The sequence below is a fragment of the Microcebus murinus genome, chromosome 2, assembly GCF_040939455.1.
Source record: "Microcebus murinus isolate Inina chromosome 2, M.murinus_Inina_mat1.0, whole genome shotgun sequence".
NCBI classification, from domain to species: domain Eukaryota; kingdom Metazoa; phylum Chordata; class Mammalia; order Primates; family Cheirogaleidae; genus Microcebus; species Microcebus murinus.
The window spans coordinates 7,899,406-7,911,980 of NC_134105.1; the positions used below are offsets into that span (position 1 = coordinate 7,899,406).

Genomic DNA, 12,575 nt, shown 5'->3' on the forward strand with positions numbered 1-12,575 from the left:
AACAATCCCATGCTTGGTTCTAAAACTCCCGGCCACACAAGGAACAGTTTACTTCTGACTTCAGCCCATAACAAGAAAAACGTAGGCTTGTGCCTTACTCTTTAAAAAAAAAAAAAACCGGAATAATAAATATATTAATAGCTTAAAAAGAAAAAGAAAAAAAACCACAGCTCATTGCAGGTGGCCCCCTCGCTCCCGTTGTCGAGCGGAATAAAAGCCCATTTTGCCGGGCCGGCGGCCCTGCAGCTGCGGGCCTGTAACTTTAAACCTGGCCTGAGCTCAGCGCGCGGTGCGGGCCAAACAGAGCCGGAGGGCGGGCCCAGCGCGCGGGGCAGGGACCACCTCACCGCGGCCCGCTCCCCGCCCTCGCCCGCAGGGATATATGCTGACTCGGCGCCGCAGGTCCCCGCCGCGAAGTCGCCCCGCAGCTGCCCCGCGCCCGGCGCCCCGCTCCGCCGCGTCCCCCGGCCCCGCTCCGCCGCGTCCCCCGGCCCCGCTCCGCCGCGTCCCCCCGGCCGGCCTGTGGCCGCGGAGCCGCCGCATCTGCCCCCGGCTCAGAATCCTGCCGCCCGGCGCCCCCGGGAGAGCAAGTCGGCCGCCAGGATGTGGAAGGTGCCAGTTCTGCTCTTCGTTTTGGGAAGCGCATCGCTCTGGGTCCCGGCAGCAGGAGGTAAGACCCGGGCAAGTGGCCTCCTGCAGTGGCGGGTGGGGACGAGCGAGCAGGCACTTGTGGAATGCCCGGGCCTGGCATTCGAGGTTGTGCCGGAGAGCGCGGGGCAGCTGGGGCTGTGCGCGCGCGAGTGGCTCAGCGCCGGGAGGGGGGCGGAGAGGCGGCGGGTTAGCGGGTGCCAGGAGGAGCCCCGGGGTCCGCTCACGGGAGATCGAATGCCCACGCCTCGGGAGAAACTGTCCCGGTGGGATCTGGAGGGACATTCAGGGCGGCAGGACCGGGGAGGAGGGTTCCCCCTGCCCCAGCGGCCCTGGCTCTCGTGGGACTCTGCCCGGTCTCACGCGCTGTGCGCCAGCATGTTGGACACACTCGGGACCCCATCGCTGGCTGGAAGAGGCCTCCCTTACCCTCTTTAGAGAGGACAGTGGGCGCGTGGAAAGAGTCCAAGTGGGGCCTTCTGAGAAGTGTAAGGAGTGTTCTGGACTTTGAGGTTTAAGTGGGTTTGGGGCCATGCGTTGAACTTGGGTAACAATGTCAAGTGACTGAATTAGTGTTGGTGACTCCTTGGACTTTAAATGTTCTTGATCTGATGATGGAGGGGGAGACACCGCCTGCCCCATGTACACATCTTTCCTTCCTCTTTGTCCTTTTATTTCCCTTTCTCCTGCCTTGCTTCTTTCTGCCCAGTTGCTATGTTGGTGGCTTCCATGAACATCTCTCAACATTTTGTTTCTTTTCTTGGGTCTTTATTTTTCTGTTTCCCCAATAGAATATAAACTCCATATGGTTGAGCATGTGGATTGGGGGGAAAAAGTAGAATACAAGCTCCAGAAGACACAGCTACATCTAGCCTTGATCCCTAGGGCCAAAGCTATGTCTGGCACATAGTAGTTGCTCACTAAATGTTAGATGAAGGAATTATAAACTAACTAGTGATCTTTGGGGCTGGAGGTTGCAGAGCTGTGCTCTGAAAGGTAAACTCTCAAATTTTCCAAATTGAGGATCAAGGTAGGCCTAGGCCCAGGGGAATCCTTCTTGGAGAGGGAGTAGTTTACAGGAGGGGTGGGCCTCAGCTGAGCTTCTGCAATTCCATGCAGACAGAAATACCCAGCCTTAGGGAAATTATATGGCGTGTACTGCTCTGGGCTGGGCTGTCTGTTCTGAAGAGACTGAGCAACTAACTTTCTTTACAGGGGCCATGGGCTATTCGTGGCAGTCCTATCTTTGGAACTTCTCTTTCCACCGGAATATATGGAGTTCTGTATTTCAGTTACATTTCCTTTTTGGCGAGACAGTGTGCACATCGCACCACGCTGTGCTCACCAGTGCAAAGGGGGGGAGGTCCCTGACCTGAGCCTCGTCCCAGCCCTGCCGGGACAGCAGCTGGGCAACGTCCTCGTTTTTCACCCAGGGAAGCCTTAGCTGTAATTATCTTAAGCCAGGTCCTGAATGTCACAGGTACTCCTAAAAGGTGGTGTTAAACTTTGTCTGAAAATACCCGCTTTGGCTAAAGAAAGAAGCCCCGCCTGGGCTTTGTGGGGGGCTGGCTGAGTGTGGACGGAGAGCCCAGCCCAGCCCGGCTGCTGGCAAGGAGCAGAGGCCCAGCGGGGCCTTTGTCTGAGATGAACGCGTGAGAGGACTTGAATATGGATGAATAACTTCACTGAGCTGAGCTTTTGTTGGCTGTGGTTGGGGAGCTGGGCTGAGGGGTAATTATGGTGATGAATGTTATTATCCTCCTCTTAGGATCCTATGCCCTACTGGGCTTCCCTCCTTTGGGGGTTATAATCCGGTTCAGTTTTATAATCTGGTCCCATGTGTCATTTCCTTGGATGTTAGTGGATTCAAAGGAGGTCTGTTGTCCACACATCTGGCATTTTCCTCAACTGTCAGGCCGCACCCTCACTCTGAACTTTCATCTGAAATGAGGCCTCTCCTGCAGACAGTTTATTTTGTGAAATTCTGCAAGCTGCTGCTTGCTACTAACTCACATGTGCTTTTCCGGGACCAATCCACCCAGGATTAATCATGCGGCAAACAAATTTCCCTGTGATTTCCCCGAAACTCTTGGCAGTTTTGGAGGCCTTGAAATCTTCATGAATTGCTAGGAGTTGTTGTTGCATTTGAGGCATTTAATGAAATGGGGTCTGTTAGAGGCCTCGTGAGGGAGGCAACTCTGGCCATTACACTGGTGTGTAACTTCCAAAATCCATTCGGTATAGGAAAGCACATTTTAAAAAATGTGCCCCGGCATGAGAAGGCTAAGTCTAGGTATGGCCAACAGGACTAAGCAACTCCCCTCTCTGGTTCCTGTAAAATGAGCAGCAACTCTATACCATAGAATTATAAAGACCCCAAACCTTGGCGTGACAGTGTATAGTCCAGCAAAGAAGGAAGAACACTACCCCCTCCCGTTTCCATCCGCAACCATGTGCTGGGATGGTTGTCCCAGCTGGCCGCAATGTCCCCAGCTATCTCTTTTAATTGTCACAACTCTTATAAATTATACGCTATTATCTCAGAAGATGCCAGAACTGGGATTCAAAAATGGATCTAACATCAAGTCTCAAACTCTTTTTACTACACTCCTCTGCTATATTAAAAAACAAACAAACAAAAAAACACAGAGGTTGAACTTGAAATTGAAGGTTTAATCTTACTTTAAGCCCCTTGAAGGTGAAAACAAAAGTTTTCTAAAGATACAAAAGTTCCTTTAAATACTCCCCGTAATGTTTCCATAAGAATGAAACTGTCACAATACATTAAAATAGGATTCATTGGCTGGGTGGCTCTTGCCTGTAAGCCCAGCACATTGGGAGGCGGAGGCGGGAGGATCGCTTGAGGCCAGGAGTTTGAGACCAGCCTGAGCAAGATGGCAAGACCTTGTCTCTTAAATAAATAAATAAGTAAAAGTTAGCTGGGCGTGGTGGTGCACACCTGTAGTCCCAGCTGGGGAGACTGAGGCAGGAGGATCGCTTGAGCCCAGGAGTTTGAGGTTGCAGTGAGCTATGATGATGCCACTGCACTCTATCCCAGGAAACAGAGTGAGACCCTGTCTCTAAAGGATTCATTAACTCATTCTACAAATAGTTATTAGGCATCTCCTGAGTGCTCGGCATGTTGCTGGATGTAGGGTTTGAACTGCATGCACTTTTGAGAGAGGCATGCCGCACATTATAAAGCATCCTCTGTGGGCCTCGCCAGCAAAGCAGTGAACCTGCACTTCAGATTCCACTGGCTTATCGGAATATTTGTCATAGTTCTGGCTTCTGAGAGCAGGCATGCCAGGTTACAACTTGTGGAAATGTGGGGGAGGACAAGGAGGGAGAGAGAACTCAAATACGCGGCGTTATTACCCTTGTGAAACTCATTTGAAGAATCTGATGAGATCCTGTAGGGCGGTCCAAGGAAGCCATGCCATTCCTGCCACCCTGAACCTCCCAGGGAAATATCCAGTGCGCGTGTTCTCTGGTTGGGAGACAGTCAAATAACTGAGGGTGCTGGGGGAGCTTCTAAAGGCAAGTCAGCCGGTGCCACGACTCGTCTCGGGATTCGCATGTGGCGGGCAAGCGATCAAGCCCCTTTCCATTGGGATTTTGAATCCTTTCTCTATTGGTTTCTTACAAATTTGGGGGGAAGGAAAGTGATCAGGCGTTTTATCCGAGGGATCAGAGAGAAAGCCAGGTTAGAGAACAACTGGAATTCTGCCAGATCCATCCAAGGCAGGAAAACAAGGTGGCTATTTCCTTCCCACGTGTCTAAACCAGCCTGTTGGCGGGCGGCCAGGTGAGGGCAAGTTCCCTGCAGCATCGGAGGTGGATGGGCTCACGCTCCTTCCTGTCTGGCCCAGTGTCTTTGCTTTGCGGATTGCTCAGAGTGGATGGATTTATCCTTTGAATGAATCAAGCCACGTCCAGGGCTAGACCTGCAAACTTGGCTGAATCTTTCATGTTGTTTTTTGAGAAGCTGCAAACATTGTTAGGGCAATGCTAAATTTACTGCAGGAAAGAAAAAAAAAAAAACTACGAAAGGGAGAATCACTTTTCCAGAGGAAGATGTGCTCTTGACCTCTGCCCAGAGGGACAGAGCTGTAAAGTGCCCCAAGCTACAGAGAGTGACCAACACTGAGCCACCAGGTAATAATTGCCTGTTGTTAACATTTGTAGCGTGCAAGGATGAGCCAGTTACGGAGCGTGTAAATGGGAGGCAGGGAAGGGTCATGATGGAAGATTTGTAAACATGTTATTGAGGAGAACAGGGTGTTTCCCAGGATTCATCAGAGTGTCTCCATCCAGGAGAATAAAACACAACGCATGTAAGAGAAGCCGTGATCCAGCGAATGGTGTTCTTCCCAAAGGAGGGGGGAGTCCGTTTGCCTGGAATCTAGAAAGGGAGAGGAAAGGCACAAGGATGTGTTGATGTTAAACCTGCCCTGCCCGCGGAGTTCATGGATTCAACAAGTATCTATGGAGTAGCTGCTGTGTGAGCCAGGCGGTGTGGAATGAGGCGAAAGTTATCCCCTCTTATAGCTGGTAGGAAAGATATCGGATCTGGTGGCCGCGAGTATTCTGATCTTAGTGCATGCAGGTGGCTCTGTGATGAATCAGAGATCTCTGTTCTGTCATAGTCTGGAAATGTATTCCACCCAACAGACCCACCTTTTGCTTTTGTCCTAAATAGACCTACCAACATCTTGGGTATTTAGCTCCTGAGAAGAGCTTGTCTTGGATAGCAAATATATGCACAGGTACTGATAAACTATTTTCTGTCCTAAACTGTTTGATTTCCTGTCCTCTTGTGAGCTTGGCTAATGTGAAACAGTTTCATCTGAGCCAAATTGCTCCATGAGATTAAATATTAATCTGCAAAGGCTAAAGGATCTAGATTCTGAATTTGTGGTGTTAATAGCAGTAACAAGGCCGGGCATGGTGGCTCACACCTGTAATCTCAGCACTTTGGGAGGTTGAGGTGGGAGGATCGCTTGAGGCTAGGAGTTCCAGACCAGCCTAGCAACATGGCAAGAGCCTGTCTCTACAAAAAATAGAAAAATTAGCTGGGCATAGTGGGGCGTGCCCGTAGTCCCAGCCATTCAGGAGGCTGAGGCATGAGGATCGCTTGAGTCCAGGAATTCAAGGCTGCAGTGCACTATGAAGGTACCACTGTATTCCAGCCTGGGTGACAGAGTGAGACCCTGTCTCTAAAAATAATTTTTTTTAAAAGCAGTAACACTATAGTAACAGCTAATATACCCTGAGCACTGAGCAACCACTTACCAGCCTTGTTTCATTCAGTCGTCACAAGCAGCCCACAAGGTGGGAACTACTCGTATGGTATAGATGAATTAAGAGGCTCAGTGAGGTTCGGTAACTTACACACAGACTGAGCTAGTAAGTGGCAATGGTGAGACTTGAACCCAGGCAGCTCAACCCCGTGGCCCAGGCCCCTAACCACTCAGATGATTATGTATGTACCGAATACTGGGGGGTATGGAATTGAAGGACACTGTCCCTGCTCCCTGAAGCATTTACAAAGCACACATGTTAAGTTAGAGAGGAAGCATAGGTGTGATCACAGCTCACGGAGACAGGTAGGACAGACAGGTGCATGATGTATATGTAGAAAAAACATACAGGGTGGCATAAAATGGCATGTCCTGAGCAGCACATGCCACTGTCCATTACTAGGAGTTCGGGGATGAGAGATTCTTGTGGCTGAGAGGAGCTGGGGGTGTCCTTACGAGGAAGATGGGACTTGATCTTGGCTATGAAAAATGGTGGGATTGGTTGGACAAGGTGGCAGGGAAGGGCAGTCAAGTAGAAGAAACCACTTGATCAAAGGCACGGAAATGAGACCAGAGGGTTTTAGGTGGGAAGAGGTATGGCCCTCAAGGGCTGGGAAGAGCAGTGAGGGCTGCTGGATTTGGGGGCCTGGGGAGTTGGGGAGTGGCAAGAAACTGGGGAGACGAATGAGTGCATGTTGAGTGGGAGAAGTGGGCCTTTGTCTATAGGTAGCAGGCAGTCGGAATGGGAGTGGGGCGCTGTGAATAGTGGTTGTCTGAAAAAAATGGTGGGGGAGCCACATGCGATTGTGGGACCGGTCCAGGGGTTAGGGGGAATTAGGAGGTAAAGAGACCAAGTGTGGTGACAACAGATGGGGGACTAAGACCCAGCTTTGGGGGAATAAGAGCCAACAAGACTTGCAGCTCAGTATTTTCTGACTTCTTATTGTTCACCTCTTATAACACTTGTCACTATATTACATTTTTTATTGATATACACATATCATAAAATTAAGCCCTCCCCCCCTCATTTTTTTTGGAGATAGGGTCTCACTCTGTTGCCTGGGCTGGGCTCACCGTAGCTCACAGCAACCTTAAACTCCTGGGCTCAGGCGATCTACCCACCTCAGCCTCTCAATAGCTGGGACTACAGGCATGTGCCACCATGCCTGGCTAATTTTTCTATTTTTAGTAGAGACAGGGTCTCACTCTTGCTCAGGCTGGTCTTGAACTCCTGACCTCAAGCAATCCTCCTTCCTCGGCCTCCCAGAGTGGTAGGATTACAGCACTTGTTTTAATTATTTGTATCCATATGTTGCCGCATAGAGAAGAAAGCACTTCAAAGAGCACATGGTAGCTACATAGTAAATGTTTGGCAGGACAAGGGGGGGTACACAGGGTGACCTGAGCCTTTTGGTGGGAATGACAAGAAAGCAGATGATAGAAATGTAAAAATCAGGCAGGAAGGAGGAGAGGTTAGGAATCCACTTGGCAAGAAGGAGTAGGATTATGCAGTGTGTTAGATACAGCGAGTTTGCAGTAATGGTAGACGCCTAATTTACTGTATCTGATGCGTACCTGGGGAGAGCCTACCAAAGTGCCATCAGAGGTAAGCCCCACGGATAAAGCTTGCTGCCTAAATTTCCCACACACCAGAGCGAAGAGAGAACGATGTCAGGGAAGGTCAGAAAAGATCCTCCTATCCTGTAAAACTATTTAAAAAATCTACCGAGGCACACACACAGCTCCCTAACCCGGCGCAGGATCAAGGCCAAGGGAGCTGGTGGGAACAGCCACGCCGCACATTCCTGCAGGCCTCGTCCTCCTGGGCGCACAGCTGGGCTGTCTGAGCCGCACGGGGGACGCTGAGGTCACATCCAAAGGGGCTCCTCTCCTCGCTCTTGCAAAATCAGGGCCTGCTCAGCTGATGGCTCCGAGTGAATCAGAAGCTCAGGTTTCCGTTCTGTTTCCGAGCAGATGGCAAGTGCTGCCCAGACACCCCTCATGCCGCCGCGGTGGGAGGCTCTGCTCTGGGGCGGCACTTCCAGAGGAGGTTTTCGTGGGTTCAGTGGCTGAGGCACCAAGGGGTCCTGCTTACCAGGCGGACTTGCGTATGCAACTCCAGCCCCGCTGAGCTCCAGCCAGATGATTACAGAGGTGTGATTCCAGTCTACAAAACTGTGAACTCATTTCCTCTTCCACCGAAAACTTTCCGCTCTTAGTCAAGAGAGAGAGACGTCTCCAGGTTGGGCAATCTTGGTTGAGGCTGTAATCCGGAGTTCTGAGCCCTGTTTGTGCTTGGGGGCGAGTGGGCAAGTTGATTCACTCTCCTGAGCCCTGATAATAGGAGTATCGCTCCTCCGTTCAGCAGCAGAGACTATGCTAGTGGCCGGGCCGGGGAGCTACAGCAGGGTGAGATGTTGCCCTCCAGGGACTTACAGAGGACAGCAGGGAGAAAGCAGTAGATGCCAGTGTGTTAGCAAATCCTGTTTTGGTTTAAAGATTACTTCTCTTGGCACCTGGAAAGAGCTGTGAAGGAAGGGCTTTTACCTGGGCCGAGAAGGGTAGCGTTTGATGGAGTTGAAAGACCAACCTGCAGGTGCCCTGAGCTGCCAGCCTCCATGTCCTGCAGAAGCCACCACCAGACAGCAGCTCCATCAACTCCAGCCTTTTCTTTGGGGAGTAAAGAAGAATATGAGGGGAGGAGGGCGAGAGTGACCAGTAGCCGTGAAGGCTGTGTGACACGGTGGGTGGTTAGGAGCGTGGCTTGGGAGTCTGAGAGATCCTGATGTCTAGTCGCTGTGTTGCAGTTTACTGAGCCTCTCAGCCTCCCCACGCCCAGCTAAAAAGTTTGCAAGGCTTTTGTAAAGATCAAGAGAACATGTGTGACACCATTATGCACATTCTCCCATAAATGCAATAAATAGCAGCGTTATTAAAATACCTCTTGGGCCGTCAGGGAGATTAGATGCAAAGCTCTGTGAAAGGTACACAGGAGGTCTCAGTTCCTTTCCCCCTTCAAAGGGGAGAGAGGATGGATCTGGAGGGGTAGCCTGGAGTTGTGTCTCAGGGGTCTTATGTCCCTCACCTTCATCCTGCCCAGGGACTTAAGGTGGCTCCTTGCTACTGAAATGAAAATCGAGTCCCTATCTGTCATTGGCCCCTCTTCTTTCTTTATTGCCCAGGTCAGCTGCAGAAACCTTCAAAATGCTGCCTTCAGCTTTGGGAGGTGACCCGTCAGGTGGGGTAGGGGGGGCACATCTTACTTAAAACTCCAGGAAAACTTTGGGACATTTTGCAAACTGTCTCCCCCTTTTGATGTCAAGGGATCTGCTCCAAGTCTTACGTGTAGGATTTCTCCGGATCTCTTTAGAGGAACCAGTGACACTTGTCTGACCTTCTCAGCTTTGATCTGTTTCTCTGACATTTTATGGAAGAGGGACACGTCCCACGGGCCGACGGCGCGTGGTTAGGTCTCATCTCGTCGCTGGCCTTGGCCTGCTGAGGTCGACAAGACCTGCCACTGTCACAGCGCGCAGACCTGCCGCCAGTCACGAACCATCAGGTGGCAGGTGGGCAGCCCAGTTCATCCCTATGGGCGCAGTGTTCTGTCTCTGGCCGTGCTGTCTCTTTCGTTAGGGGAGGGCATGCAACAACCCTGGGGGGAAGCCCAGTGCCTGATGGCAGGAGTGTTATAGTCCAGGGGTAATTTAAAGGAAACGTCCTACCTGGCTGTAAATGTACTTACGCAGTCACTCAACAAACGTCTGCTAAATAACGTCTGCTCCCAAGGTGCCAGTGACTGGGAATAGGGGCAGTGCAGGTTCAGGTAGCAGTATTCGTGCCTGGAAGAAAATTTAGTGAGTCTTCATCTCTGTGGGGTGCTGAGTGACAACTGGCCAAAGCCTCCTAGGAGTTGCCTAGGTTCATCAAGAGTCGTCTAGATTTTCCAGGGCCGAACTTTTGATCCAGTATGCAACTTACTAGGATCCACGGAAGGGGTGTGGGGGTAACCCACTGGCCACATCAGTGATTGTGTTGACCACACCCAGTGTCTGCCAGGGGTCGGGGCCACACAGCTCTATGTTAGGGAATGGCTTTCTTTGTGCAGAGAAGCTTTGGAACTTCAAAGGTTGGTGGATGCATCAATATCCCAGAGAAAGGCTTCGACACTAGGTCAGGAGATGGGACTGAGGGGTAACTCTAATGATGTGGTCTGTAGAAGTTCTAACACCTTCCTCCTGGTCGCCAAACCCACTTCGCGGTAGCTAAGGGGAGCACCAGACAGCTACATCTGGGGCACTTTTGAACTGAACTGAAGGACTGTGTAGGGCTTGGAGAGCCTCGGTGACCACAGTGGGTGGTCGGCAGAGTGCTAGAAAATGCTGCAGGCTGGCACCTTCCTACAAGTCTCAAGTGTGTTGATTTTCAGGCTTCAGGGCACCGATTGGAGACACGATAGAAAAACAATATGCAAAAGCCCCTGTCTGGGCAAAGGAGCAGAAGTGGGTGTTTTTGCTTTCCAAGTAGACATTCCTTGGGAGCATTACTTTATCTCAAATGTAACTGGGAGGGAGGGTGCTAGAATTAATTGTTTATTAGTTATCCTACAGTTTCCCCTATAAAGGAGAACCAGAAATCCCTAGTAGGTCATTTTAAAAGAAGAGAAAGAACATTCTACCTCTCGATGATCCTAAGAGTCATTCCAAGGCCTTTTAGTCATCCATCTACAAAGGCATAGTTGTGCTTTTACCCGCTGACGCAGTCCGAGATACTGGAAAACACCAGGCAGCGTGAAAGACTGCCTTCTTCTGTTGGCTAACGCCGCAGGTTTGCTTTGAGAATCCTGAGGGTAACTCAGCTTGTGCCTTGTTTATTTTTGAAATCTAGTTGTACCATTTCAAGATAAAATGCTGTTGAAACTGCTCGTGCAGCCCTCAGACTGGGAAGCTGCAGTTTGGCAGAAGCAGGAGTGGGAGGAACTTCTTCTCCCTCACAGAAGCTCTTTGCCTAAACTTTGCAGAGAGCACTTTTACAAATGTCCTAATAAAACAAGAGGAGGTCATCATTAGTAAGGGACTCAGCATCACACAGGGGCATCCTGTGTTATTTGGTAGATCCATTTCTACCCTAGATGTTCATCAACAGAGCTGTGAGAGATGGTGAAGTGACTTCTCTGGGGTTTCACATTGTTTCTGACTGCCAGTGGGTAATAATGACATCAAATGCTTCCCAGCCATTACTTGTTGCAGGTCTTTCCCTCCCCACTAACTGTCCTGGTGCAGGCACCACGCACTTTCACCGGGACCACAAAGAGAGGATGCATCTGCTTGCTGGCACCTGCCCTGATATATACTCCATTCACTCACCCGAGTCCAAGGTGGCTTCTTGGACTCAAGCGAAGTCACCTCCCTACTCAGCATCTCTTGGCTCTTCCTTCCACAGTCCAGATGAAGTCAGGTTCTACCAGGCTGGCCCTCCATACCTTCCCAATCTCATCTCCTACTGTTCTCACCCCCCGGTCTCTGGCCACACCACGTATGCTTCCGAGTGTGCAGCGCCCCATGGTCATTCTGGGCTTTAGGGTCAGTTAGCACCAGCTCTTCCCCTACCTGGAGTCCAGCTGTTCATTCAGCAGCTACTTGCTAGCATTGCGCCAGGTATTTTAGGCAATGGGGACATTGAGATAAAACAGCCTTTACTGAGCTTATGTTCTAGCGGGACACACTGTTAGTGAACAGATGCCCTGGTGAGGAGTAAGTGCTCGGGTGTGTGAGTGGAAGGGGCAGGGGTGCTCATTTAAATGGCTGGTCCAAGAAGGTGCCCTTGGAGCAGAGGTGTGTAGGGGGCGAGGGGACACTGATCTGTCTTCCTTCTTTGCTTATTGTGAGTCCACGCCACCCCTCCAGCACTCAAGTCCGTAGGAGTAGAGACCTTGCCCCGTTCACACCTCTGTCTCCAGTGCCCAGAATGGGACCCAGCACATAGTAGGTGCTCAATAAAGGTTTGTGGAAGGAATGCAAATGCTAGGAGCTGGGGGATATAGAGATGAACTCATAAAGGCTCCAGTCTTGATTGATGCTGCTGCCTTAACTTGTACAGCGGAGAGGAGCGATGTATTTCTATCAAGGAAGTACATCTTTTTAAAGCCAATCGCACCCTACGTCTAATCTGCCACTTTTATTTTTTTTTAATTTGAGACAGGGTCTTGCTCTGTTGCCCAGGCTAGAGTGCAGTGGCATCATCATAGCTCACTGCAACCTCAAACTCCTGGCCTCAAGCAATCCTCCTCCCTTGACCTCCCAAAGTGCTGGGATTTTACAGGTGTGAGCCACAGCACCTAGCCCTAATCTGCCACTTCTGAAAGCTTAGATTCTCCCAGATTTTTCCTAGTAGAGGACACATTTGAGGAAGTCAAGATTGTGTTCATTGAATAAGACTAGAAGATTCTAACAGGATGGGATTGTGTAAGAGGCCGTAATATGCCGAGGAAGCATTTGCTTCTGACAACTAGAAATACAATTTACGGGAGGATGAGGATGGGGGGCAGAAGAAGGGGGGAGGTCAGACCCCAGGGAGTGAGGCAGTAGGCGCTTTAGCCTGGAGCTGGGGAAGAACACATCACAG

At 50.6% G+C, this 12,575-nt stretch overlaps 1 protein-coding gene across 2 annotated transcripts in view; it reads left to right on the forward strand.

Moving 5' to 3' along the window:
- The first annotated feature begins 449 nt into the window (after window positions 1-449).
- PDPN (podoplanin) overlaps window positions 450-12,575 on the forward strand; it is a 28,438-nt gene continuing 16,312 nt past the window's right edge. Inside the window, exon 1 of one of the 2 annotated variants that reach the window (XM_075994182.1) lies at window positions 450-670. In XM_075994182.1, coding sequence (XP_075850297.1) covers window positions 604-670 — 67 coding nt within the window. In that variant the 5' untranslated portion in view covers window positions 450-603. The remainder of the gene's footprint in view (window positions 671-12,575) is intronic. The other variant, XM_020285501.2, reaches the window with a different exon arrangement.